This window comes from Anomaloglossus baeobatrachus, chromosome 5 (assembly GCF_048569485.1).
Source record: "Anomaloglossus baeobatrachus isolate aAnoBae1 chromosome 5, aAnoBae1.hap1, whole genome shotgun sequence".
Classification (NCBI taxonomy): Eukaryota; Metazoa; Chordata; class Amphibia; order Anura; family Aromobatidae; genus Anomaloglossus; species Anomaloglossus baeobatrachus.
This window is the reverse complement of record NC_134357.1, coordinates 478785199-478810762: the sequence shown is the minus strand read 5'-3', so window position 1 is coordinate 478810762 and position 25564 is coordinate 478785199. Positions and strand designations below refer to the sequence as shown.

At 51.8% G+C, this 25564-nt stretch overlaps 1 protein-coding gene across 1 annotated transcript in view; it reads left to right on the top strand.

Moving 5' to 3' along the window:
* Nucleotides 1–25564, top strand: part of ABCA5 (ATP binding cassette subfamily A member 5) — a 279957-nt gene that overhangs the window by 104108 nt on the left and 150285 nt on the right. Inside the window, exons 14-16 of the mRNA XM_075351788.1 lie at nt 857–908; nt 20688–20778; nt 20867–21006. Of these exons, the coding sequence (XP_075207903.1) occupies nt 857–908; nt 20688–20778; nt 20867–21006 (283 nt within the window). The remainder of the gene's footprint in view (nt 1–856; nt 909–20687; nt 20779–20866; nt 21007–25564) is intronic.

Sequence of the window (25564 nt, the reverse complement as noted above, 5' to 3'; positions counted from 1 at the left end):
GCCCTATATTAAGACTGTGGTGCGCAGTAGCAATCCTAATGAAACTGCCCCATAGTTTCCAAATTATGTCCTTAAGCTTTTAAGACGAATGGAAATATTTTAGTTCACATCTCGAAACTGAAAACTGGCAAAGATCTAATACTTCTCGCAGCTGAGGGTTTGCTACAGTTGTATCCATTGTAGATAATTCTACAGTGTACCAGTACCATTTTTCCACAAATAAAACAAATTCACTAATCTTATAAATTCCCTTTTCACACATTTCCGCATCCATCCGTCTAATATCAGTATCAGCACAACTACACCTTACAATTATCACCACTTTCCCTATAATTATACCCCGTCTCACGTATCATTATATTATGTTACTCCCACGTAGACCCCCACTGTTACCTCTTCCAGTAATCCATATCACTCTTATAGCAGAAAACATGTCATTTCCTCATCATGGCGGCTGGTGCATGAATGAATATGCATCTATACCACTATACAATTTCTACACCACATCTTCAGATGATCAGATTACTGCCTTAAAGGGGTTTTCCAGTACTAGGACAACCCCTTTTAATTCCACGTTTCCCCCAGGTCCAAAAATAAAGACTATACTCACTTCCCGTACCAGCATCCTTCCAGCGTGTAGAGTGTCGGTACGGTAGAGGAGTATAGATTTTATTATTGGGGGAAATGTAGAATCAGCATGGATTGTCCTAGTAGTGGACAACCCCTTTAAAGGGTTATTTCTGTCTTCATAAAGGGATATTGTCGGATAGTGTTTGTAAAAACAAGCAGTTTTGATATTTACTCATTCAAATGGACAGCCGTTTCTGAGATATTAACCCTGTGCTTTTGTTTGCAGCTCGTTGTCTATGAGACCGACCACCACTGCTTGAAAGCAGGACATTCCCAGTGTTTACAAGCTCTTAGATTTTTATATAGCTTGAGCGTAACGTTACCTCTTAGGCTATGTGCCCACGCTGCGGAACATGCGCAGATTTTGCCGCGGATTTTCCAGAAATTTTCAGCACAGCTACTCCCCAGCCATTTCTATGGCATTTGGGAAATGCTGTGCCCACGCTGCGGATTTTTCCGCAGCGGAAATCGTGCGGATTTTTGTGCGGAAAAATCTGCAGCATGTCAATTATTGTTGCGGATTTTTCTTTGTCGCTCCATTGAGAGACCCAGACAATTGGGTGTATAGCTTCTGCCTCCGGAGGCCACACAAAGTATTACACTTTAAAAGTGTAACCCCTCCCATCTGCCTATACACCCTCCCGTGCATCACGGGCTTCTCTGTTTTATGCTTTGTGTGGAAGGAGGCACACATCCACTCATGCATTCTCAGATTAGTTATATCGGTTGGAAGAAAAGAGAACCCCCACGGGGTCCCCGACATGTTCCCTTCTCACCCCACTATGTCGGCGGTGCTGTTAAGGTTGAGGTAGCCATTGCGGGTACAAAGGCCGGAGCCTCATGCTGTTTTCCTTCACCATCCCTTAGTGGCTCTGGGAGAAGTGGGATCCTGACCGGTCATCCATTCACTGGGACCGGGCTCCCTCCGCAGCCCCTGTGGGAATCTGCTGGACAGGAGTCTATTCATCCTCAGGGACCGGGCCCTGCATCTATAAGGTACTCTGTGTCCCCATGGGGACTGTGCATGGAGCGCCTTCTTCCCGGACGCTGCATCAGCTGCTGATTTGTGAAGACCGGCGAACTTCCGCGCCGACCGCGCCTGCTTGTCGGCCGCGGTCTTAAATTTAGTCCCCGGCTTCATCGCGGCCTAGTAGCAAAAATCCCGCCCCCGGGCCTGCCTGTCAGGGGTAAGGGCGGGACGGCCGGCCTGACGTCGGCTGTGAGGGCCGGAGCATCCTGTATGTTTCCTCCCCCCTCACTGATCACTGTGGGGACCCCAGATTCCCGCACTTTTCTAGCACCGCCCACGGCTCCACTCCTCCCCTCAGAGCTCCGGCAGCCATGTTTTTGGCATTCTGCCGGTGGAGGATTATCAGAGAAGAGCTCTGCAGCTCTGGGAGACCTAAGGAAGGGAATCTGGAGGACACACACTCCGCTTTTTAGCGGTCGGTAAGCCACACCGGTCACCCGGTGCTGGTCCCCACCCAGGGTGCCGGAATAGATACGTATTTATATACATATTTCTGTTCGGTCGGGCTGTATACCCCTTCCCATATACTTTCAGTGATCACTCTCCTAGGAGACAACAGCATGTCGTCCACAAGGAGCAAAGGTGCTAAGGCACAGGGTTTTTTCTTCGGCGCTCCATTGGGAGACCCAGACGATTGGGTGTATAGCACTGCCTCCGGAGGCCACACAAAGCAATTACACTAAAAAGTGTAAGGCCCCTCCCCTTCTGGCTATACACCCCCAGTGGGATCACTGGCTCACCAGTTTTCTGCTTTGTGCGAAGGAGGTCAGACATCCACGCATAGCTCCACTGTTTAGTCAGCAGTAGCTGCTGACTATGTCGGATGGAAGAAAAGAGGGCCCATATACGGCCCCCAGCATGCTCCCTTCTTACCCCACTTGTGGTTCGTAAGGTTGAGGTACCCATTGCGGGTACGGAGGCTGGAGCCCACATGCTGCTTTCCTTCCCCATCCCCCTGAGGGGCTCTGTGGAAGTGGGATCTTACCGGCCCCCAAGCCCTGAGGCCGGGCTCCATCCACAGACCCAGTTGAACCTGATGGATAAGGAGCTGTGTACCATTCAGGGACAAGGCCCTGCAACTTTCAGGTACTCTGTGTCCCCGTTCAGGCGGGCACGCACACACCAGACTTACTGGGTGTGTTAGTGCGCCGGGGACAGTAACGCTGGGGTTTGAGTCACAACAGCTTAGCTGTGTGACTTCATGTAATGGGAACTACCGCGCCGGCCACTCTCGGAGCGGCGGCGCGGCTGGGACTTGTAGTGCGCCGGGGACTTAGCGCCGACCGCGCTTTTACGGCGGCGGCGCTTATAAATTTAGTCCCCGGCTTTTGCGGCCTAGCTCCGCTTCGTTCCCGCCCCCTCCCTGTCAATCAGGGAAGGGGAGAGACGCTGTACGTTTACTCAGCGCCGAGGGCTGGAGCCTTATTTACATGCTCCAGCCCTCTCACTTGGCACAGTGGGACACAGGTTTCCCGCTTTTGGTCTGGCACGCCCAGGGCCCGCCCCCCCCTCCACAGGACGCCGGCAGCCATTCCTGCATGCAGTTCTGGCTGGAGGACGGACACAGGCTCTGGGAGACCCAAGACTAGGGATTTCTGGACCACACACCCGCGTTTAGCGGGCGGTAAGCAGCACTTTAGTGCTGGCCCCTCTTGTGCCACAGTGTGTATTGGTGTATTTTTTCCTGTACCAGATATCTTTAGATATATACTGCACTGTACGGTCGCTTCTTGGCTGTATACCCTATATTGCTCTGGGAAGACAACAACATGTCATCCACAAAACGCAAGGGTGCCAAGGTACGGGCTGTATACACTGCTTGTGCAGCATGTGGGGCTAATCTACCAGCAGGCTCCAACGACTCTCATTGTGTGCAATGTTCAGTCCCAGTGGCACTTCGTCAGCCAGAGCATATGGTGGTGGTAGCCCAGGCAGAGTCGCCTGTGAACCCTGCCCTGGTGACGGGGACAGAATTTGCAGTCTTTGCTGATAAAATGTCTGTGACTATGACAAAAATCCTGGAGACCTTGCAGTCCAGGCCAGTTGCTCAGACCATGGACACTACTGTCCCTATGTTCCCCGGTCCCCCTCAGTTGGAACTAATCCGTACTTCACGGGGGTCTCAGGCATCACTGGCTGAGGGCTCTGACTCCGATGACAGTCCCAGGCCGCCTAAGCGAGCTCGCTGGGAGAGACCCTCCACGTCATCACGCGGGTCAGGGTCTCAGCGAGAAGGGTCTCTATATGATGAGACAGAGGTGGGTGATCAGGAGTCTAGCCCTGACACCGCACTCAATTTGGATACGCCAGATGGTGACGCCATGGTAAATGACCTTATAGCGGCCATCAATAGGCTGTTGGATATTTCTCCCCCAGCCCCTTCAGCAGAGGAGGCAGCTGCCCAGCAGGAGAAATTCCATTTCCTGTATCCCAAGCGTAAATTGAGCACCTTTCTGGACCACTCTGACTTCAGAGCATCAATCCAGAAACACCATGCTTATCCGGACAAGCGTTTTTCCAAACGTCTTAAGGATACACGTTATCCCTTTCCCCCTGACGTGGTCAAACGCTGGACCCAGTGTCCAAAAGTGGACCCTCCAATATCCAGGCTTGCAGCTAGATCCATAGTTGCAGTGGAGGATGGGGCTTCACTTAAAGATGCCAATGACAGACAGATGGACCTTTGGTTGAAATCTGTCTATGAAGCTATCGGCGCGTCGTTTGCTCCAGCATTCGCGGCCGTGTGGGCGCTCCAAGCTATTTCAGCCGGTTTGGCACAGGTGGACTCTTTCATACGTCCAGCAGTGCCGCAAGTGGCGTCCTTAACTACGCAAATGTCTGCGTTTGCGACCTACGCTATTAATGCGGTACTGGACTCTACGAGCCGTACCGCAATGGCTTCCGCCAACTCTGTAGTTTTGCGCAGAGCCTTGTGGTTAAAGGAATGGAAAGCAGATTCTGCTTCTAAAAAATGTTTAACCAGCTTGCCACTATCTGGAGACAGACTGTTTGGTGAGCAATTGGCGGAAATCATTAAACAGTCCAAAGGTAAGGACTCTTCCTTACCCCAGCCCAGATCAAGCAAACCTCAACAGAGGAAGTGGCAGTCAAAGTTTCGGTCCTTTCGAGGCTCGGGCAAGCCCCAGTTTGCCTCGTCCAAAGGGACTCAGAAGGAGCAAAGGAGCTCTGATTCCTGGCGGGCTCACTCACGCCCCAAGAAAGCAGCCGGAGGTACCGCTTCCAAAGCGGCTGCCTCATGACTTTCGGCCGCCTCCCTCCGCATCCTCGGTCGGTGGCAGGCTCTCCCGCTTTTGCGACATTTGGCTGCCACAGGTCAAAGACCGGTGGGTAACAGACATTTTGTCTCACGGGTACAGGATAGAGTTCAGTTCTCGTCCTCCGCCTCGGTTCTTCAGAACTTCCCCACATCCCGACCGAGCAGATGCCCTTCTGCAGGCGGTGCATTCTCTAAGAGCAGAAGGAGTGGTGGTCCCTGTTCCTCTTCGGGAACAAGGACAAGGTTTTTACTTTGTGGTGCCAAAAAAGGACGGCTCATTCCGTCCTGTTCTGGACCTAAAACTGCTCAACAAGCATGTGAACGCCAGGCGGTTCCGGATGGAATCCCTCCGCTCAGTCATTGCCTCAATGTCTCAAGGAGATTTCCTAGCATCAATAGACATCAAAGATGCTTATCTCCACGTGCCGATTGCTACAGAGCACCAACGCTTTCTACGCTTCGTGATAGGAGACGACCATCTTCAGTTCGTAGCTCTGCCATTTGGTCTGGCGACAGCCCCACGGGTGTTCACCAAGGTCATGGCGGCAGTGGTAGCAGTCTTGCACTCTCAGGGACACTCTGTGATCCCTTACTTGGACGATCTACTTGTCAAGGCACCCTCTCAGGAGGCATGCCAACTCAGCCTGAACGTTGCACTGGAGACTCTCCAGACGTTCGGGTGGATCATCAACTTCTCAAAGTCAAATCTGTTACCGACCCAATCACTGACGTATCTTGGCATGGAGTTTCATACTCTCTCAGCGATAGTGAAACTTCCACTGGACAAGCAGCGGTCACTACAGACTGGGGTGCAGGCTCTCCTTCAAAGTCAGTTGCACTCCTTAAGACGCCTCATGCACTTCCTGGGGAAGATGGTGGCGGCAATGGAGGCGGTTCCGTTTGCGCAGTTTCATCTGCGCCCACTTCAATGGGACATTCTCCGCCAATGGGACGGGAAGTCAACATCCCTGGACAGGAAAGTCTCCCTTTCCCAGACGGCCAAGGACTCTCTGCAGTGGTGGCTTCTTCCCACCTCATTATCACAGGGAAGATCCTTCCTACCACCATCCTGGGCGGTGGTCACGACAGACGCGAGTCTGTCAGGGTGGGGAGCAGTTTTTCTCCACCACAGGGCTCAGGGTACGTGGACCCAGCAGGAGTCCACCCTTCAGATCAATGTTCTGGAAATCAGAGCAGTGTATCTTGCCCTACTAGCCTTCCAGCAGTGGCTGGAAGGAAGGCAGATCCGAATTCAGTCGGACAACTCCACAGCGGTGGCATACATCAACCACCAAGGGGGGACACGCAGTCGGCAAGCCTTCCAGGAAGTCCGGCGGATTCTGATGTGGGTGGAAGCCACGGCCTCCACCATATCCGCAGTTCACATCCCCGGCGTAGAAAACTGGGAAGCAGACTTCCTCAGTCGCCAGGGCATGGACGCAGGGGAATGGTCCCTTCACCCGGACGTGTTTCAGGAAATCTGTCGCCGCTGGGGAAGGCCGGACGTCGACTTAATGGCGTCCCGGCACAACAACAAGGTCCCAACCTTCATGGCACGGTCTCGCGATCACAGAGCTCTGGCGGCAGACGCCTTAGTGCAAGATTGGTCGCAGTTCCGGCTCCCTTATGTGTTTCCACCTCTGGCACTCTTGCCCAGGGTGCTACGCAAGATCAGATCCGACTGCAGCCGCGTCATACTCGTCGCCCCAGACTGGCCAAGGAGGGCGTGGTATCCGGATCTGTGGCATCTCACGGTCGGCCAACCGTGGGCACTACCAGACCGACCAGACTTGCTGTCCCAAGGGCCGTTTTTCCATCGGAATTCTGCGGCCCTGAACCTGACTGTGTGGCCATTGAGTCCTGGATCCTAGCGTCTTCAGGATTATCCCAAGGGGTCGTTGCCACCATGAGACAGGCTAGGAAGCCCACGTCCGCTAAGATCTACCACAGAACGTGGAGGATATTCTTATCCTGGTGCTCTGCTCAGGGAGTGTCTCCCTGGCCATTTGCATTGCCTACATTTCTTTCTTTCCTGCAATCTGGGTTAGAAAAAGGTTTGTCGCTCGGCTCCCTTAAAGGGCAAGTCTCGGCGCTATCCGTCTTTTTTCAGAAGCGTCTAGCACGACTTTCTAAGGTACGCACGTTCCTGCAGGGGGTTTGTCATATCGTACCCCCGTACAAGCGGCCGTTAGATCCATGGGATCTGAACAGGGTACTGGTTGCCCTCCAGAAGCCGCCCTTCGAGCCTCTGAGGGAGGTTTCACTTTCTAGACTATCACAGAAAGTGGCTTTTCTGGTAGCGATCACATCTCTTCGGAGAGTGTCTGAGCTAGCAGCGCTGTCATCCAAGGCTCCCTTCCTGGTCTTCCACCAGGACAAGGTAGTGCTGCGACCCATTCAGGAGTTTCTCCCGAAGGTGGTATCCTCTTTTCATCTTAATCAGGATATCTCTTTGCCTTCTTTTTGTCCTCATGCAGTTCATCGCTATGAGAAGGATTTACATTTGTTAGATCTGGTGAGAGCACTCAGAATCTACATTTCTCGCACGGCGCCCCTGCGCCGTTCGGATGCACTCTTTGTCCTTGTCGCTGGTAAGCGCAAAGGGTCGCAGGCTTCCAAGGCCACCCTGGCTCGATGGATCAAAGAACCAATTCTTGAAGCCTACCGTTCTGCTGGGCTTCCGGTTCCATCAGGGCTGAAGGCCCATTCTACCAGAGCCGTGGGTGCGTCCTGGGCATTACGACACCAGGCTACGGCTCAACAGGTGTGCCAGGCAGCTACCTGGTCGAGTCTGCACACTTTCACCAAACATTATCAGGTGCATACCTATGCTTCGGCGGACGCCAGCCTAGGTAGAAGAGTCCTGCAGGCGGCAGTTGCCTCCCCGTAGGGGAGGGCTGTCTTTGCAGCTCTAACATGAGGTATTTCTTTACCCACCCAGGGACAGCTTTTGGACGTCCCAATCGTCTGGGTCTCCCAATGGAGCGCCGAAGAAGAAGGGAATTTTGTTACTTACCGTAAATTCCTTTTCTTCTAGCTCCTATTGGGAGACCCAGCACCCGCCCTGTTGTCCTTCGGGATTGTTGGTTGTTTTTCGGGTACACATGTTGTTCATGTTGAATGGTTTTCAGTTCTCCGACGTTACTTCGGAGTGAATTTGTTTAAACCAGTTATTGGCTTTCCTCCTTCTTGCTTTTGCACTAAAACTGGTGAGCCAGTGATCCCACTGGGGGTGTATAGCCAGAAGGGGAGGGGCCTTACACTTTTTAGTGTAATTGCTTTGTGTGGCCTCCGGAGGCAGTGCTATACACCCAATCGTCTGGGTCTCCCAATAGGAGCTAGAAGAAAAGGAATTTACGGTAAGTAACAAAATTCCCTTCTTTGCGACCTGTACCTCTTGTGCGGCTATGTTACCTGCGGGTTCCACCTACCCTCACTGTGAGCAATGCTCGACCCCTGTTTCGCTTGCTCAGCCGGAGCCTCGGTCACTAGTGGGCCCCTCGGCTCTTGTAGACCCCCCTGCTCCCCCTGTCCAGGCGGCAGGGACAGAGTTTGCTGCGTTTGCTGAGAAACTCTCTGAGTCACTTTCTCAATCCATGGCTCAGTCTATGGACAAATGGTCTGCCAAGCTGCTAGAAGCTTTGCAGTCCAGACCGGTCCTTACACAGGCCCCGGTCCCCGTTAGCTCGTCGCCTCCAGGCCCCTCTCGGTCCGCGCCGCAGCGCGCTCCCAGATTGGGCCCTAGGTCCCACGCGGAGGACTCCTGCCCGGACCTCAGTCCCAGACCGACTAATCGGGCTCGCTGGGAATCTTCCCCGACTTCTTCACGCTGCTCGGGTTCCCAGCTCAAGGACTCTCTGGAGGACGAGGCGGACGTCGCAGCTCAGGGCTCTGAACCTGACGTTGCCCTCAATCTTGATACACCTGAAGGGGACGCCTTAGTAAATGATCTTATTTCGTCCATTAACCAGGTGTTAGATCTGTCTCCCCCGCCTCCACCTGTAGAGGAGTCAGCTTCTCAGCAGGAGAAACACCAGTTTCGGTTCCCCAAACGTACACGGAGTGCGTTTTTCGATCACTCTAACTTCAGAGATGCTGTCCAGAAGCCCAGAGCGGTTCCGGACAAGCGCTTTACTAAGCGCCTTACTGACACACGTTACCCCTTCCCCTCTGACGTAGTTAAGGGTTGGGCTCAGTGTCCCAAGGTGGATCCTCCAGTCTCTAGATTGGCGGCTAGATCTGTGGTATCGGTGGCAGATGGCTCATCGCTAAAGGATGCCACTGACAGGCAGATAGAGCTCCTGGTGAAATCCATCTTTGAAGCCACGGGCGCGTCTTTTGCCCCGGCCTTTGCAGCCGTGTGGGCACTACAAGCTATCTCAGCTTGTCTGGCTGAGATTAATGCAGTCACACGTAATTCTGCTCCGCAGGTTGCGTCTCTGACTTCTCAAGCGTCAGCTTTTTCTTCCTACGCCATGAACGCAGTCCTAGATTCTGCTAGCCGTACAGCGGTGGCATCCGCTAATTCTGTGGCAGTCCGCAGGGCCATGTGGCTGCGCGAATGGAAGGCAGACTCGGCCTCCAAGAGGTTCTTAACCGGTTTGCCGTTTGCTGGCGAACGATTGTTTGGCGAACGATTGGGTGAGATTATTAAGAAATCCAAGGGAAAGGACTCCTCCTTGCCCCAGTCCAAACCTAAGAGACCTCAGCAACGGAAAATTCAATCGAGGTTTCGGTCCTTTCGTCCCTCCGCCAAGCCCCAATCCTCTTCGTCCAGCAGGCCGGAGAAAGGCCAGAGGAACTCCTATGCGTGGCGGTCCAAGTCACGCCCCCAAAAGGCCGCCGGAGGCGCTGCCTCCAAGGCGGCCTCCTCATGACTCTCGGCATCCCCGAACCGCATCCTCGGTCGGTGGCAGGCTCTCCCGCTTTTGCGACGCCTGGTGGCCACATGTTCAAGACCGATGGGTGAGAGACATTCTGTCTCACGGTTACAGGATAGAGTTCAGCTCTCGTCCTCAGACTCGTTTCTTCAGAACCTCTCCGCCCCCCGCTCGGGCCGACGCACTTTTTCAGGCAGTGGTCACTCTGAAGACAGAGGGAGTTGTGATCCCTGTTCCCCCTCAGGAACATGGTCGCGGCTTTTACTCCAACTTGTTCGTGGTGCCAAAGAAGGACAGATCATTCCGTCCCGTTCTGGACCTCAAACTGCTCAACAGACATGTGAGAACCAGACGGTTTCGGATGGAATCTCTCCGCTCGGTCATCGCCTCGATGTCACAAGGAGACTTCCTAGCATCGATCGACATCAAGGATGCTTATCTCCATGTGCCGATCGCACCCGAACATCAACGCTTCTTGCGTTTCGCCATCGGGAACGAGCACCTTCAGTTCGGCCTGGCGACAGCCCCACGGGTTTTCACCAAAGTCATGGCATCCGTCGTGGCGGTCCTACACTCTCAGGGCCACTCGGTGATTCCCTATTTAGACGATCTCCTAGTGAGGGCACCTTCTCGGGTGGCGTGTCAACACAGCCTTACAGTCGCTCTGGCGACTCTCCAGCAGTTCGGGTGGATCATCAACTTCCCGAAATCCAAGTTGACACCGACCCAATCACTGACTTACCTCGGGATGGAGTTTCATACACAGTCAGCGGTAGTCAAGCTACCGCTGGACAAACAGCTGTCCCTGCAGGCAGGGGTACAATCTCTTCTTCGGGGTCAGTCATACCCCTTGAGGCGCCTCATGCACTTCCTGGGGAAGATGGTGGCAGCTATGGAGGCAGTGCCGTTCGCGCAATTCCATCTACGGCCACTCCAATGGGACATTCTCCGCAAATGGGACAGGAGGTCGGCTTCCCTCGACAGGAACGTCTCTCTGTCCCTTGCAACCAAGACGTCTCTTCAGTGGTGGCTCCGTCCCAATTCTCTATCGCAGGGAAAATCCTTCCTACCCCCAACCTGGGCTGTGGTCACCACGGACGCGAGCCTGTCAGGGTGGGGAGCGGTTTTTCTCCACCACAGGGCTCAGGGAACCTGGACTCCGATAGAGTCATCCCTTCAGATCAATATTCTGGAGATAAGGGCAGTGTATCTAGCCCTATTGGCTTTCCATCGGTGGCTGGAGGGCAGGCAGATCCGTATCCAGTCGGACAACGCCACTGCCGTCGCATACATCAACCACCAAGGCGGCACTCGCAGTCGTCAAGCCTTCCAGGAAGTCCGGCGGATTCTGCAGTGGGTGGAAGCCACAGCCTCCACCATCTCCGCAGTTCACATCCCGGGCGTAGAAAACTGGGAAGCAGATTTTCTCAGTCGTCAGGGCATGGATGCGGGGGAATGGTCTCTGCACCCAGAAGTGTTTCGAGAGATCTGTCGCCGCTGGGGAACGCCGGACGTCGATCTCATGGCGTCACGGCACAACAACAATGTCCCGGCATTCATGGCACGGTCTCAGGATCACAGAGCTCTGGCGGCGGACGCGTTAGTTCAGGATTGGTCGCAGTTTCGACTGCCTTATGTGTTTCCTCCTCTGGCGATGCTGCCCAGAGTGTTACGCAAGATCAGGTCCGACTGCCGTCGCGCCATTCTCATCGCTCCAGACTGGCCGAGGCGGTCGTGGTACCCGGATCTGTGGCATCTCACGGTGGGTCAACAGTGGGCGCTTCCAGACCGCCCAGACTTGCTGTCACAAGGCCCGTTTTTCCATCTGAATTCTGTGGCCCTCAACCTGACTGTGTGGCCATTGAGTCCTGGCTCCTAGCGTCTTCAGGGTTATCTCAGGATGTCATTGCCACCATGAGACAGGCCAGGAAGCCAACGTCCGCCAAGATCTATTACAGGTCTTGGCAAATCTTCTTATCCTGGTGCTCTGATAACGGTTTTCCTCCATGGCCGTTTGCCTTACCCACTTTTCTTTCATTCCTTCAATCTGGAATGGACAAGGGTTTGTCACTCGGCTCTCTCAAGGGCCAAGTATCGGCGCTCTCCGTATTTTTTCAAAAGCGCCTAGCCAGGCTTCCGCAGGTCCGCACGTTCCTGCAGGGAGTTTGCCACATAGTCCCACCTTACAAGCGTCCGCTGGAACCCTGGGATCTTAACAGGGTGCTAACGGCTCTTCAGAAACCACCTTTCGAGCCGCTGCGGGATGTCTCTCTATCACGTCTTTCACAGAAGGTGGCCTTTCTAGTGGCAGTCACATCACTCCGGAGAGTGTCTGAGCTTGCAGCGCTGTCATGCAAAGCCCCCTTCCTGGTGTTTCACCAGGATAAGGTGGTTCTGCGTCCGGTCCCGGAATTTCTCCCTAAGGTGGTATCCCCTTTTCATCTCAATCAGGATATCTCCTTGCCTTCATTTTGCCCTAATCCAATTCACCAATGTGAAAAGGATTTGCACTCTTTGGATCTGGTGAGAGCACTCCGGCTCTACGTGTCTCGCACGGCGCCCCTGCGTCGTTCAGATGCGCTCTTTGTCCTTGTCGCTGGCCAGCGTAAGGGTTCGCAGGCTTCCAAGTCAACCTTGGCTCGGTGGATCAAGGAACCGATTCTCGAAGACTACCGTTCTTCTGGGCTTCCGCTTCCTTCAGGGCTGAAAGCCCATTCTGCCAGAGCCGTGGGTGCGTCCTGGGCATTGCGGCACCGGGCTACGGCTCAGCAGGTGTGTCAGGCAGCTACGTGGTCTAGTCTGCACACTTTCACGAAACACTATCAAGTGCATACCTATGCTTCGGCAGACGCCAGTCTAGGTAGGCGAGTCCTTCAGGCGGCGGTTGCCCACCTGTAAGAGGGGGCCGTTTTTTCGGCTCTTGTTTATTGAAGTATTCTTTTACCCACCCAGGGACTGCTCTTGGACGTCCCAATTGTCTGGGTCTCCCAATGGAGCGACAAAGAAGAAGGGAATTTTGTTTACTTACCGTAAATTCCTTTTCTTCTAGCTCCTATTGGGAGACCCAGCACCCGCCCCTGTTACCTTCGGGCTGGTTGTTCTTTTGTGTACACATGTTGTTCATGTTGAATTGTTCTTTTGGTTCATGGTTTTCAGTTCTCCGAACATCCTTCGGATTGAATTTACCCTAGACCAATTTATAAGTTTTCTCCTTCCTGCTTTTGCACCAAAACTGAGGAGCCCGTGATCCACGGGAGGGTGTATAGGCAGAGGGGAGGGGTTACACTTTTTAAAGTGTAATACTTTGTGTGGCCTCCGGAGGCAGAAGCTATACACCCAATTGTCTGGGTCTCCCAATAGGAGCTAGAAGAAAAGGAATTTACGGTAAGTAAACAAAATTCCCTTCTTTGAAATCATATATATTTTTTTTCAAAATGGATAAAAAGTTCAAATTGCCCGCCTTTTCACAATTCAAAAAATACGAAAATTAAAGGGAACCTGTCATCACAAATTTTGCTGTAAGCCTAAAAGTTTCCCCCTCTGCAGCTCCTGGGCTGCATTCTAGCAAGGTTCCTGTACTTTTTGTGGCCCCTTTTAAACAAAATTAAATACTTTATAAACTTGTACCTTTTGGTATGAAAATCTTGTAAATTATCCATGGGGGCGGGCTCTCTTGCGTCCGTTGCTGTCCCTCCTGCACATTGACGCCGCCCCCCCCATGCTCCATTTCGTACATCAGGACGCCGCCCACTGTGCCAGAGGTGCCGCCCACGCCAGGATCGCTGGTGACGTGAGTCACAGGCACGAGTTATGGGCGGCGCTGTGATTGCATCGCAAGTGCCCGCCCATAATCTCGTGGATGCGCTGTCCCCACTGCCTCCAGCGTTCTGCGCAAGCGCATGCTGGCCAGATGACCCGACGTCACCTCCTTCCCATCTTACACTGCAGCAGGGCAGATGACTTACCCTGCAGATGACGTCATGTTATCTGGCCAGCGAGCGCTTGCGCAGAACGCTGGAGGAAGAGGGGAAAGTGCGGTCACGAGGTTATGGGCGGCACTTGCTGAGGACAATCACAGCGCCGCCCATAACCTCGTGCCTGCGCAAAACGTCATCAGCGGTCACACGTGCACACACTGCACAGTCCCACAGCGCATGCGCGGGACCTCGGGCGCCCAGGGGCGGCGTCCTGAGGTATGAAATTCAGCATTGGGGGCGGCGTAAATCGGCAGGAGGACAGTAACGGACACCAGGCAGCCCGCCCCCATGGATAATTTACAAAATTTGCATAGCAAAAGGTACAGGTTTATAAAGTATTTAATTTGGTTTAAAAGGGGCCACAAAAAGTATAGAAACCTTGCTAGAATGCAGCCCAGGAGCTGCAGGTTTCAAGCTAAATTTCTGATGACAGGTTCCCTTTAATAAATATTAATCTTTAGTATCTGAAAAAGTCTAATCTAGTAACGTAAAATAAACGCCATAAAGAAAAAAACAAGCTAGAACTAATGTTTTTACGTCACTGCACCTTCCCTCAAGAAATACAATTAAAAGTCTTATGTACTCCACAAAGGTAACACAAAAAACAACAGTTTGGCACATAAAGAACAAACCTTAAGGCTATGTGCGCACTGGGAAATGAAATTTCCTTGCGTAAATTCCGCATGCTCTCAAAGATTACCGCACCTGCGGTAAAAAACCGCTGGAAACCGCACCCGAAAACCGCATGCGGTTTGCTGCGGTTTTACCGCGGTATTATTCGCGGTATTGCCGCGGTTTTGCCGCGTGCGGGTTGGGATGTGCTTTATTGCATTCAATGCAATAAAGCACATTGAAAAAAAAAAAAAAACCTTTAATTCTGAGATAGTAGATAGACAGAAGAATAGATAGAGGGATAGATAGACAGACAGACAGATAGATAGATAGAGGACAGATCGCTGCATTTCCCACGGTCGGCAGTGAGTTCACATTACCGGCCATGGGAAATGACCGGTAATTACCTCTGCTGTCTGCTGCTTTCATTCAGCGCTGTGTCTGTGACACATCGCGGCTGGATGTCAGCAGTGCAGGACCCTGTGGATTACGCCGGAGCGGTGGATTACGTCGGAGCTTTGTTTCCGGGGGGGTTAATAAAAGGGTGAACGAGGCTTGTTTGTTTTATTTAAAATAAAGGATTTTTCGGTGTCTGTGTTTTTTTCACTTTACTTACGGGTTGATCATGTCAGCTGTCACATAGACGCTGCCATGATCAAGCCTGGAGTTAATGGCGGTGGTCCCCCACCACCATTAACCCCTTGTATTACCTTGCTGCCACTGCTACACGGTGGCAAGAAGAGCCGAGGACACTCCGGTAGTGCCGCATAATGCATGTGACAGTCCCGGGGCAGCTGCGGCTGATATTCTCGGCTGCCGGAGGGGGAGTGAGGCGGGGGACATTAACCCTGCCCCTCTCCCTCCCCAGCCTGAGAATACCGGGCCGCCGCTGTGTGCTTACCTCCGCTGGAAGGTAAATATGCAGCGGAGCCCACGTTCTTTTTTTTCTATATTTCCGTTTTCTTTCTATGTGTGTTCTATGTGTCTGTGTTCTATGTCTGTGTCTGTGATGTCTGTGTGAGTGTGATGTGTGTGTGTTTACTCTCTGCACGGCTTCCTCTTCCTGTAATGACATCACTTCCCTGCAAAACCGCAGACAGGCGATGTACATTACCGGAGGTAAACCGCGAAATACCGCAGGGAATAACGCAGGAAAACGCAGTGAACCGCACAGAATTTGCTGCCTGCGTTATTCCCTGCGGGATTTCATGATTAACATTGGAGTCAATGGAGTGAAATCCCGCAGCGATGTGCGGAAAAGAAGTGACATGCACTTGTTTTTGCTGCGGGATTCCCGCAGCAAAACATGCAGCTGTCTAATTCCGCCCAGTGCGCACAGGATTTTTTTTCTCCATAGGATTTGCTGGTGATTCACTGCAGAGATGTTATGAACATTTTCTGCAGCGAAACATGCAGCAAATCCGCGGAAAATCCGCGGTAAAATCCGGTAAGTGCGCACATAGCCTTACACTGCTCCATCAATGAGAAAACAAACAGGTTATAGGTCTGAAAATAAAAAAATTTTTTTTTCCTTTTTGTAAAGTACAGAATTTTTTATAGCCATTAAAATAAAAATAAAACTATGTAAGTCTGAGATCGCCGTGATCGTACTGACCTGAATTATAATTTTTACTGTTCAATAAATGCTGTAAAAACCAACCTTAAAAGCAAAAGGCGGAGTAGCTCTTTTTTTTGCTCTATCTTCAAATTTTTTTTTTCAGTTTTTCACTGCTTTATATAGTAACATGAATGGGGACATTCAAACCTTCCAGTCCTAGATAAAAAGCTAGACCTCATACAGCTATGTCAACAGAAAAATAAAAAGGTATTACTTGTGGAAGAAAAAAATAAATGCGTAAAAGCAAAAAAATATCTCCAGTTATGAAGGGGCTACATGCATTTTTTTGTGTATCCAAGGTGCCTCCTTTGAGGAAACTGTGAGTTGTACAATTTTCTTCACCTGACTGGTAATAATGCTTTCCATTCATGTTACATCCATATATTTCCTCTTATGAGAGGTCACATAACTTTTATTTTTCCATTTTGCGCTCAGTGATTTTAACTCCTTTGAGTTTATGGGGCCCTTTTTTAAGGAGTCCTGTATCACCAAAGAGCAAGTGTTCGGCTGAAACGTCACAGCCTAGCTCCTACATGATAATGTAGAGAGGGGGAGAATACCTGATAGAAAGATGGTAATTTAAAGAGAACCTGACTTTTTATGGGAAACTTCATGAGGTAAAAGAAGACATAAATAATAAACAATTTTGAAAAAAATAAATAATTATATATATATATATATATATATATATATATATATATATATTTGCCTTATTCTGTCTGTCTGTCTTTCTGTCTTGCTCCAAAATTGTGTCCTTACGGTGACACAAAGCTGATTGGCCGCTGGGCTCGCCATGGCCCCGCCCCCCCACACGGATTGGCCGCTCGCCCAGGCTGCGCCCCCACACAGATTGGCTGGCTGCTCGCCCAGGCTCCGCCTCCCCCCACAGATTGGCCTCTCGCCCCGGCACCCTGCAGGCATTGGCAACTCGGCCACGCCCCGCCCCCCTCACGCAATGCACGCTAGCTCTGGCCCCGCCCCCCCCACGCATTCCCCGAAGCGACACGGTCACGGAGCCACGACTCACAGGTGAGTACTGTACCACCGGGAGCCCACATCAGCGTACGCCGCAAACCCAGCCGACACATACCCTCGCATTGCTGGGGCTGGCCGGCGTATGCTGGTGTGGGCTCCCGTGCGAGTGGGGGACGGGATACGTTGGTAACCATGGTAGCATAGTTACCAGCGCATCAAGGTCCTGCAGCGGCGGAACATACACACACGCACACACATAACAGCACACACACACACACACACACCAGATCACACTCACTCTCACACACACCTCACACATACATCACATCGCATCCACACACTCACAACATCCTGGGATATCGCTTGCTTCTCGGCGCCGATACTGTGCTGTGAGCTTCCAGGACCTGCCGGAGGATCACATGGCCAGAAGCATGTGGTATCTCCGGATGTTGTGAGTGAGCGCGTATGTGCAATATCGTCAATGTGTGTGTGTGTGCGTGTATGCGATCGGGTGTGTGTGAGTGTATGCGATCGGGTGTGTATGCGATCGGGTGTGTGTGAGTGTATGCGATCGGGTGTGTGTGTGTGTGTGTGAGTGTATGCGATCGGATCTGTGAGTGTCGGCAGAGGAGCACGGCGTGCTGGAGGAGAGAGGCTGATCCTTGGGAAGGCTGGGAGGGGGAGGGGGAATGCTGAGAGAAGAAAGGCTGATGCTGGGGGAGGCTGAGGCTGGGGTAGGCTAGGCTGATCCTGGGGAAGGCTGGGAGGGGGGAAGATGAGAGAAGAGAGGCTGGGGGAGGCTGAGGCTGGGGTAGGCTGGAAGGAGAGAGGCTGATGCTGGGGACAGAAAAGGCTGATGCTGGGAGGAGAGAGGCTGATCCTGGGGAAGGCTGGGAGGGGGAGGGGGGAGGCTGAGAGAAGAGAGGCTGATGCTGGGGTAGGCTAGGCTGATCCTGGGGAAGGCTGGGAGGGGGAGGCTGAGAGAAGAGAGGCTGGGGGAGGCTGAGGCTGGGGTAGGCTGGAAGGAGAGAGGCTGATGCTGGGGACAGAAAAGGCTGATGCTGGGAGGAGAGAGGCTGATGCTGGGAGGAGAGAGGCTGATGCTGGGAGGAGAGAGGCTGATGCTGCGGGCAGAGAGGCTGATGCTGGTGCAGCATGGGGGATGGAGCACGATGGGGGGTGCGCAGCATGGGGGATGGAGCACGATGGGTGCACAGCATGGGGGATGGAGCACGATGGGGGGTGCGCAGCATGGGGGATGGAGCACGATGGGGGGTGCGCAGCATGGGGCATGGAGCACGATAGGGGGTGCGCAGCATGGGGCATGGAGCACGATGGGGAGTGCGCAGCATGGGGGATGGACCACGTTTGGGAGTGCGCAGCATGGCGGATGGACCACGTTTGGGAGTGCGCAGCATGGGGGATGGAGCACATTTGGGAGTGCGCAGCATGGCGGATGAACCACGTTTGGGAGTGCGCAGCATGGCGGATGGAGTATGTTTGGGAGTGCGCAGCATGGCGGATGGACCACGTTTGGGAGTGCGCAGCATGGCGGATGGAGCACGTTTGGGAGTGCGCAGCATAGCGGATGGAGCACGTTTGGGAGTGCGCAGCATGGCGGATGGATAACGTTTGGGAGTGCGCAGCATGGCAGATGGAGCACGTGTGGGAGTGCGCAGCATGGCGGATGGACCACGTTTGGGAGTGCACAGCATGGCGGATGGAGCACGTTTGGGAGTGCGCAGCATGGCGGATGGACCATGTTTGGAAGTGCGCAGCATGGCGGATGGAGCACGTTTGGGAGTGCGCATCATGGCGGATGGAGCACGTTTGGGAGTGCGCAGCATGGCGGATGGAGCATGTTTGGGAGTGCGCAGCATGGGGGATGCAGCACGATGGGGAGTGCGCAGTATGGCGGATGGAGCACGTTTGGGAGTGCGCAGCATGGCGGATGGAGCACGATGGGAGGTGCGCAGCATAGGGGATGGAGCACGATGGGGAGTGCGCAGCATGGGGGATGGAGCACGATGGGGGGTGCGCAGCATGGGGGATGGAGCACGATGGGAGGTGCACACCTCCCCCCAACACATACACACACACACACACACACACACACACACGCGCACTGCACAACACACCACACACACACACTGGGAACCACAAACACCGCCCTACACAGACACCCACACACACAGACAACGCCGCACACACACAACACTCAACACACAAACACCGCGGCATACATAAATATACGCACATACCGCACAACACACACATTGCACAAAACATACATCACCCCAAAACACACCACACACACACAAACAGCGCAACACACACACAACGCTACAGACACACAGCGCTCCACAAACAACGCAACACACGCAACACACATACAACACCGCTCTCACCTCCCGCCACACCCAGACAACACCCAGAACATGTACAGCCTACACAAACACTTGGCAACTACACACAACATCTAATATATATAACAAAAATTATACATTAACTACACAATAAATTCTAGAATACCCAATGCTTTAGAATCGAGCCACCTTCTAGTATATATATATATATATATATATATATATATGTATGTATGTATGTATGTGTGTGAATATATATATATATATATATATATATATATATATATATATATATATGTACACATACACACACACACACATACACTCTGTATGTACATATTCAGTGCCTTGCGAAAGTATTCGGCTCCTTTGAATTTTTCAACCTTTTCCCACTATTCAGGCTTCAAACATAAAGTTATGGTGAAGAATCAACAACAAGTGGGACACAATTGTGAAGTTGAACGGAATTTATTGCTTGTTTTAAACTTTTAAAAAAAATAATAATAAGTGTAAAGTAGGGCGTGCAATATTATAAAAGGTTGAAAAATTCAAGGGGGCCGAATACTTTACTATTTAGTAATACAAGATCTGGCTCTTTAAAAGAAAGAGGTTGAAATTGGCTCTCTGGTGTCTCAGTATCTTGAAATCTGTGTGAGACTTCCTTCCTCTGAGCTGGGAAATAACACTCTGTGTGGGGGACACTATTAACAGAGGAAGCATTTATTCTATTGTCCTTCTTCTTATTGAATATAGTCATATCTAAAACATTGGGAGCCTAGCTCCTTCTGTAATAGTTATGCTTAGACGATCCTCTGATCCCGGCCATTTAACTGTTTGATCACCTCTGTCCATAGTGATCACTGATTGATCAATGGTGGCTACTTCCTTGGACTGATCATGGACAAGTTCAGGGACTTGTGATCCCTTGTACCCTCATCTTTGAGGTCCTCGAAAGGACCCCAGTACTGTCTGTACACTGCTTTTAGGGAACATTAGAGCCCCCATACACATAAGAGAAATGTCTGATCTTGGCAGGACCAGCCATCTGTCTTATCTATATGGTGGCCACATCGGTTTTCCATGGCCAACTTCTTTTACCTGCCAGCATCCTTGGCGCCTCTTCCAATTAGCTGGCCCAGCACAACATCATGTGTTTATCACTGTACAATGATGACATTGTGCCGGCTAATCGGAAAAGGACTAAGGGATGCCAGATGGTAAGATGATGTCTTACACTCCAGGATCCTGCAAAGCTTTTTTTTTTCTACCCCCCCCCCCTTCCGCCCCAAACTATGTAACTCTTTCTCTTTTTTCCATTTTAGACCGAAAGGCTGTGATATCACAAGGAGCCCTGAAATGCGTGGGATCCTCGCTATTCTTGAAGAGTAAATGGGGTGTTGGCTACCGTTTAAGGTATTTGTCATATTTAAGGACTTTTCTGTGATTTTTTTTTTTAGTTTTTTTTTTATCTCATACTCTAAGCCAATCTCTATTTTCCCAGCATGGACATAAAACCGTCCAGTAATGTAGAAACAATTTCATCCCTGATCTCACAACATATCCCGAGGGCGACGTTAATGCTGCAGACGGAGAATTCCCTCATCTTTGCTCTGCCACTGAAGGATGTGGACATATTCCCAGGTACACCGGGTGTCTATAGGATAAAACGTATGTCACCATTTTTCTGGAGAGCTACATTTTGTTGCACAAGAGTCCTATGAGCAGGAATTAGCCCCATATAAGTCTATGGGGAGCAGAATCCGTAGATTAAAAATGGTGGTTGAAAGGGTAGAGGGGTGGGAGCGTGTGCGGTGGACTTACCAAGGCTTCGGCATTGCTGTACGCTACTCCTAGGCCTCGCACTTACTGCCTGGGCCGCTGATTACAGTCAGACACGGCCCCACCCTGAGTGGCAACTTGTCAGCTGACTGCATCCAATCACAGGCGTCAGGACAGCTGGTGGGCAGGGAAAGCAGTGTAACTGAAGGAGCCCATACATTCTAGCATCTACCATGAGCCTAGAAACATCGGACAGCATTTTGAACACGCCCCTATTGATAGAGGGCGTTTTGAAATGACGTCTTCCTGGAAGGAACCCGTATACTCTAGCATCTACAGTCAATATCGTGGTATAAAAAAAGAAAAAAACTAAAACAATTAGAGCAGGGTCCCCTGGTATTCTGATAACCAACCAGCACATATAAAGCCCATGGCTACAGTCCCAGCCCTGTGTTTATCTTGGCTGTGTATCAAAAGAAGAAAAAAAGCATTCGTTTTTTTTTTTTAATTATTTAAATAAATAATTTTAAAAAACCGACGTGTGGTCCTTCACAATTTTGATACCCAGCCAAGATAAAGCCCACAGCTGGAGAATGGTATTCTCAGGCTGGAGAGATCCAGCCTAAAAATTATCAGCTTCCAGCCACCCGGAATTGTTGCATCCATCCATCTCTTCCCGAATGCCCTGGTTCGGTGGCAATCAGGATAAGGGGTTAATACCAGTGCACAGCTGCTACTAAACCTTAGATTAATGATGGCAGCGTCTATGACAAACACAAACACAGAAAGAATCATTTATTTGGAATAAAATACAAAAACCCACCCTCTGTCACCACTTTATTAACCCCAACACACCTGAAGGTCAGACGTAATCCACACGAGATTGCACGACGATTCAGCACTGCTGTATCTGAATATCACAGTGAGCGGCCATAGAACATAAAACTGCCTGCTGTGAGTGCAGAAAATGAATGAGCTGTGCAATGAGCGGTGACGTCTCTCAGGTCATTTGCAATCACAGCTGGAGGTTCCCAGGGATCTTCTTACCTGTGATCGCAGGTAACCTGACCTCAGGTGAGGTCACTGAGTTCACAGATCTGCATCTCCTTGCAGAAAACCGCAGTTGTTTTGTCAAGAGATTTTGTGATGAAATTTTTACACCATATTCCCGCACCCAATCTACACCGACTGGTAAAAAAACCACATTTTTACGCTTTTTTTGCTGCGGTTTTCTGCCAGGGGGTGCCCATTTGGTGCTGAAATCTTCTGCACCAGATTTCAGCTCCAAATTTTCACCTCCTAGCAGAAAAAAAAACAATCTTTCTTTATCGTTCCTTTGGGAGACCCAGACCATGGGTGTTTAGCTTCTGCCTCCGGAGGACACACAAAGTACTACACTTAAAAGTGTAGCTCCTCCCTCTGAGCTAATACACCCCCTGGTGAGCCAGTCCCAGCCAGTTTATTGCTTTGTGTTCAGGAGGCATACATCCACACATGCATTCTCATATGATTTTTTGCTTTTTGGAAAGAGATTGAAGAAAAGCGGGTCCACGTCTGGACTCCCGGCATGTCCCTTCTCACCCCACTGTGTCGGCGGTGTTGTTAAGGTTGATTTTCAAGGCTGGAGCCTTACATGCCGTGCTCCTTCACCATCCCTCCTGGGCTCTGGCTTGAAGTGGGAGCCAGCACGGTCTCCATGCCTGGCAGGAGACCGGTCTTCATCCACAGACCCTTGAGGATTCTGTTGGACCGGAGCACTCATCCCCAGGGACCTGGCCCTGCGTCTCAGCAGCTAAGTACCTGAGACGTTTATGTGTTGGGGGTCCCTGTTCTTTATTGTATGGGGAGAGTATGCTGAATGTGTTTATTTTGACATTTCCGGCGGGTTCTCTAGCTTTCGCCTGAGAACCGCGCCGATGGTGCCTGCGCGTCGGCCTCACCGCTTAAATTTAGGCCCCGGCTTTGCCGGAGGCCTAGTTTCCGTTAACATTCCCTCGCATGTCACTCATGCAAGAGGGACAGGCACGGCTCCTCCCGGCGGCCGTTCTGCACAGGGGAGGGACACTCCCCACTGCTGGGGCGTGTCTCCTCTCCTGCAGGTCTATGGCCCTCCAGTTCCCGCTCCCCTACAGGAACGCCCCCTAATCCCGCCCCTTCTCTTCGCTCCGGCGGCCATTTCTCAGGCAGAGTTCACTCTGCGCTGGGCCTGTCTGCACTCTGCATCCCTGCTGAGGTGCTGTGCATTGGGGGTGCGGGCTTTGGGATCTGGAGGGCACACAACACCGCTTCCAGCGGTCTGGTAAACCACAGCCGGTCTCCGGTTGTGCACCTCTGTATATTCTCCCTGGGGTTCATTCTCTTGCTAAGCCCCCACTCCAGAAGCATGTCTCACACAAGGAGCAAGGCTCCAAAGATTTATTCTGTATGCACTGCATGTAAGCTCCTGCTGCCTGAGCCGAGCACCTGTCCACATTGTGATGTTTGCTCTAACTTGGCGGTGCCACAGCCTGGAGTCTCACCCCCAGTGGTCTCTCAGGCTGCTTCTGCACCTGTGGCTGAACCCCCGGCCTGGGTAGAGTCCTTTTCTAGGTCCATATCCCAGTCATTTGCTGAGTCCATGGGACTTTTGTCCAGGACTTTGATGAATATACATCAGCCCTCCTCACAGGGTGCCTCTAATACTTTTGCCAGAGGATCCCTATCCTCTGACCTCCGTCCATCAGAGCTCACAGAGGATTCATCATCAGGTCCCAGACCCCGTCCTTCTAAAAGAAGGCGCAGGGTTTCCTCCTCCTCCTCATCCCGCGGCTCTGACTCAAGAGCTGACTCTCAAGATGAGGAGGATGCCCTCACGGGGGGCTCGGAGGCTATGTACCCCGTCGATCTCTCCGAGGGTGACTCAGATTTTAGTGACTTGATTGCTTCTATTAATTCTGTACTGGATCTCAATCCGCCAGTCTCAGAGGAGCAACCCTCTCTGGCAGAAAAGCATCAGTTTACCTCGCCTAAGAGAGTAAAGAGTGTGTTCTTTAACCACTCCAGTTTTCAGACCGCTGTGACCAAACCCAGGGCCTGTCCTGACAAACGCTTTCCAAAGCGTGGTTCTGATGACCGTTTTCCCTTTCCACCTGAGGTGGTCAAGGAGTGGTCGCACTCCCCAAAGGTAGACCCTCCGGTGTCAAGGCTCTCAGCCCGGACCGTTGTGTCGGTGGCTGACGGCACCTCACTTAAGGATTCCACTGACCGTCAGATTGACCTTCTGGCCAAATCTGTGTATGAAGCTGCAGGGGCTGCGTTTTCCCCGACTTTTGCAGCAGTGTGGGCTCTCAAGGCCATCTCTGCTTCCCTAGAGGAGATGCATTCCCTCACCAAGGAATCTATGCCTGAGATGGTTGCCTTAACTTCTCAGGCTTCAGCTTTTTCATCTTATGCCATGTCTGCCATGCTAGAGGCTTCTCACCGCACTGCGGTGGCTTCAGCTAATTCCCTTGTTATCCGAAGGATCTTGTGGCTTCGAGAGTGGAAGGCAGATGCTTCTTCCAAGAAGTTTCTTGCTGGGCTCCCTTTTGCTGGTTCCCGGCTATTCGGTGAACAGCTGGATGAAATTATTAAGGAGGCTACTGGCGGGAAGAGTACTTCCATGCCACAAACCAAGACCAGGAAACCCGCCCAGGGTAGGAATCAATCGAGGTTTCGTTCCTTTTGTTCCTCCAACTGGTCATCCTCTAAGCCCTCCGCCTCGTCCGCTAACTCAGCTAAGGATCAAAAATCCAACTGGCGCCCAAAAGCGCGTCCGCAGAAGACCGCAGGAGGTTCTGCCACTAAGGCAGCCTCCTCATGACTCTCTGCCCGCTCCAGCCACGTCCTTAGTCGGTGGCAGGCTCTCCCACTTTGGCGACGCTTGGTTAAAACAAGTTTCCGATCAGTGGGTGAGAGATATCATATCTCACGGCTACAGGATAGAATTCTCTTCCAGCCCGCCAAACAGATTTTTTCTCTCAACTCCCCCCTGCTCCAAGGCCGCCGCCTTCTCACAGGCCGTGGCATCCCTGCAGGCAAACGGAGTGATTGTACCAGTTCCCACTCGGGAACGGTTCAGAGGTTTTTACTCAAACCTCTTCCTAGTTCCCAAAAAGGACGGTACCTTCCGGCCCATCCTGGATCTCAAGCTTCTCAACAAGCATGTTCGGGTGCGGCATTTTGCATGGAGTCTCTGCGATCAGTCATTGCCTCTATGACCCAAGGGGATTTCCTGGCGTCCATCGACATCAGAGATGCCTATCTACATGTGCCAATCGCAGTTTCACACCAGTGTTGGTTACGTTTTTCCATAGGAGAGGATCATTTCCAATTCGTGGCTCTCCCCTTCGGGTTAGCCACGGCCCCTCGGGTATTCACCAAGGTCATGGCGGCAGTGATT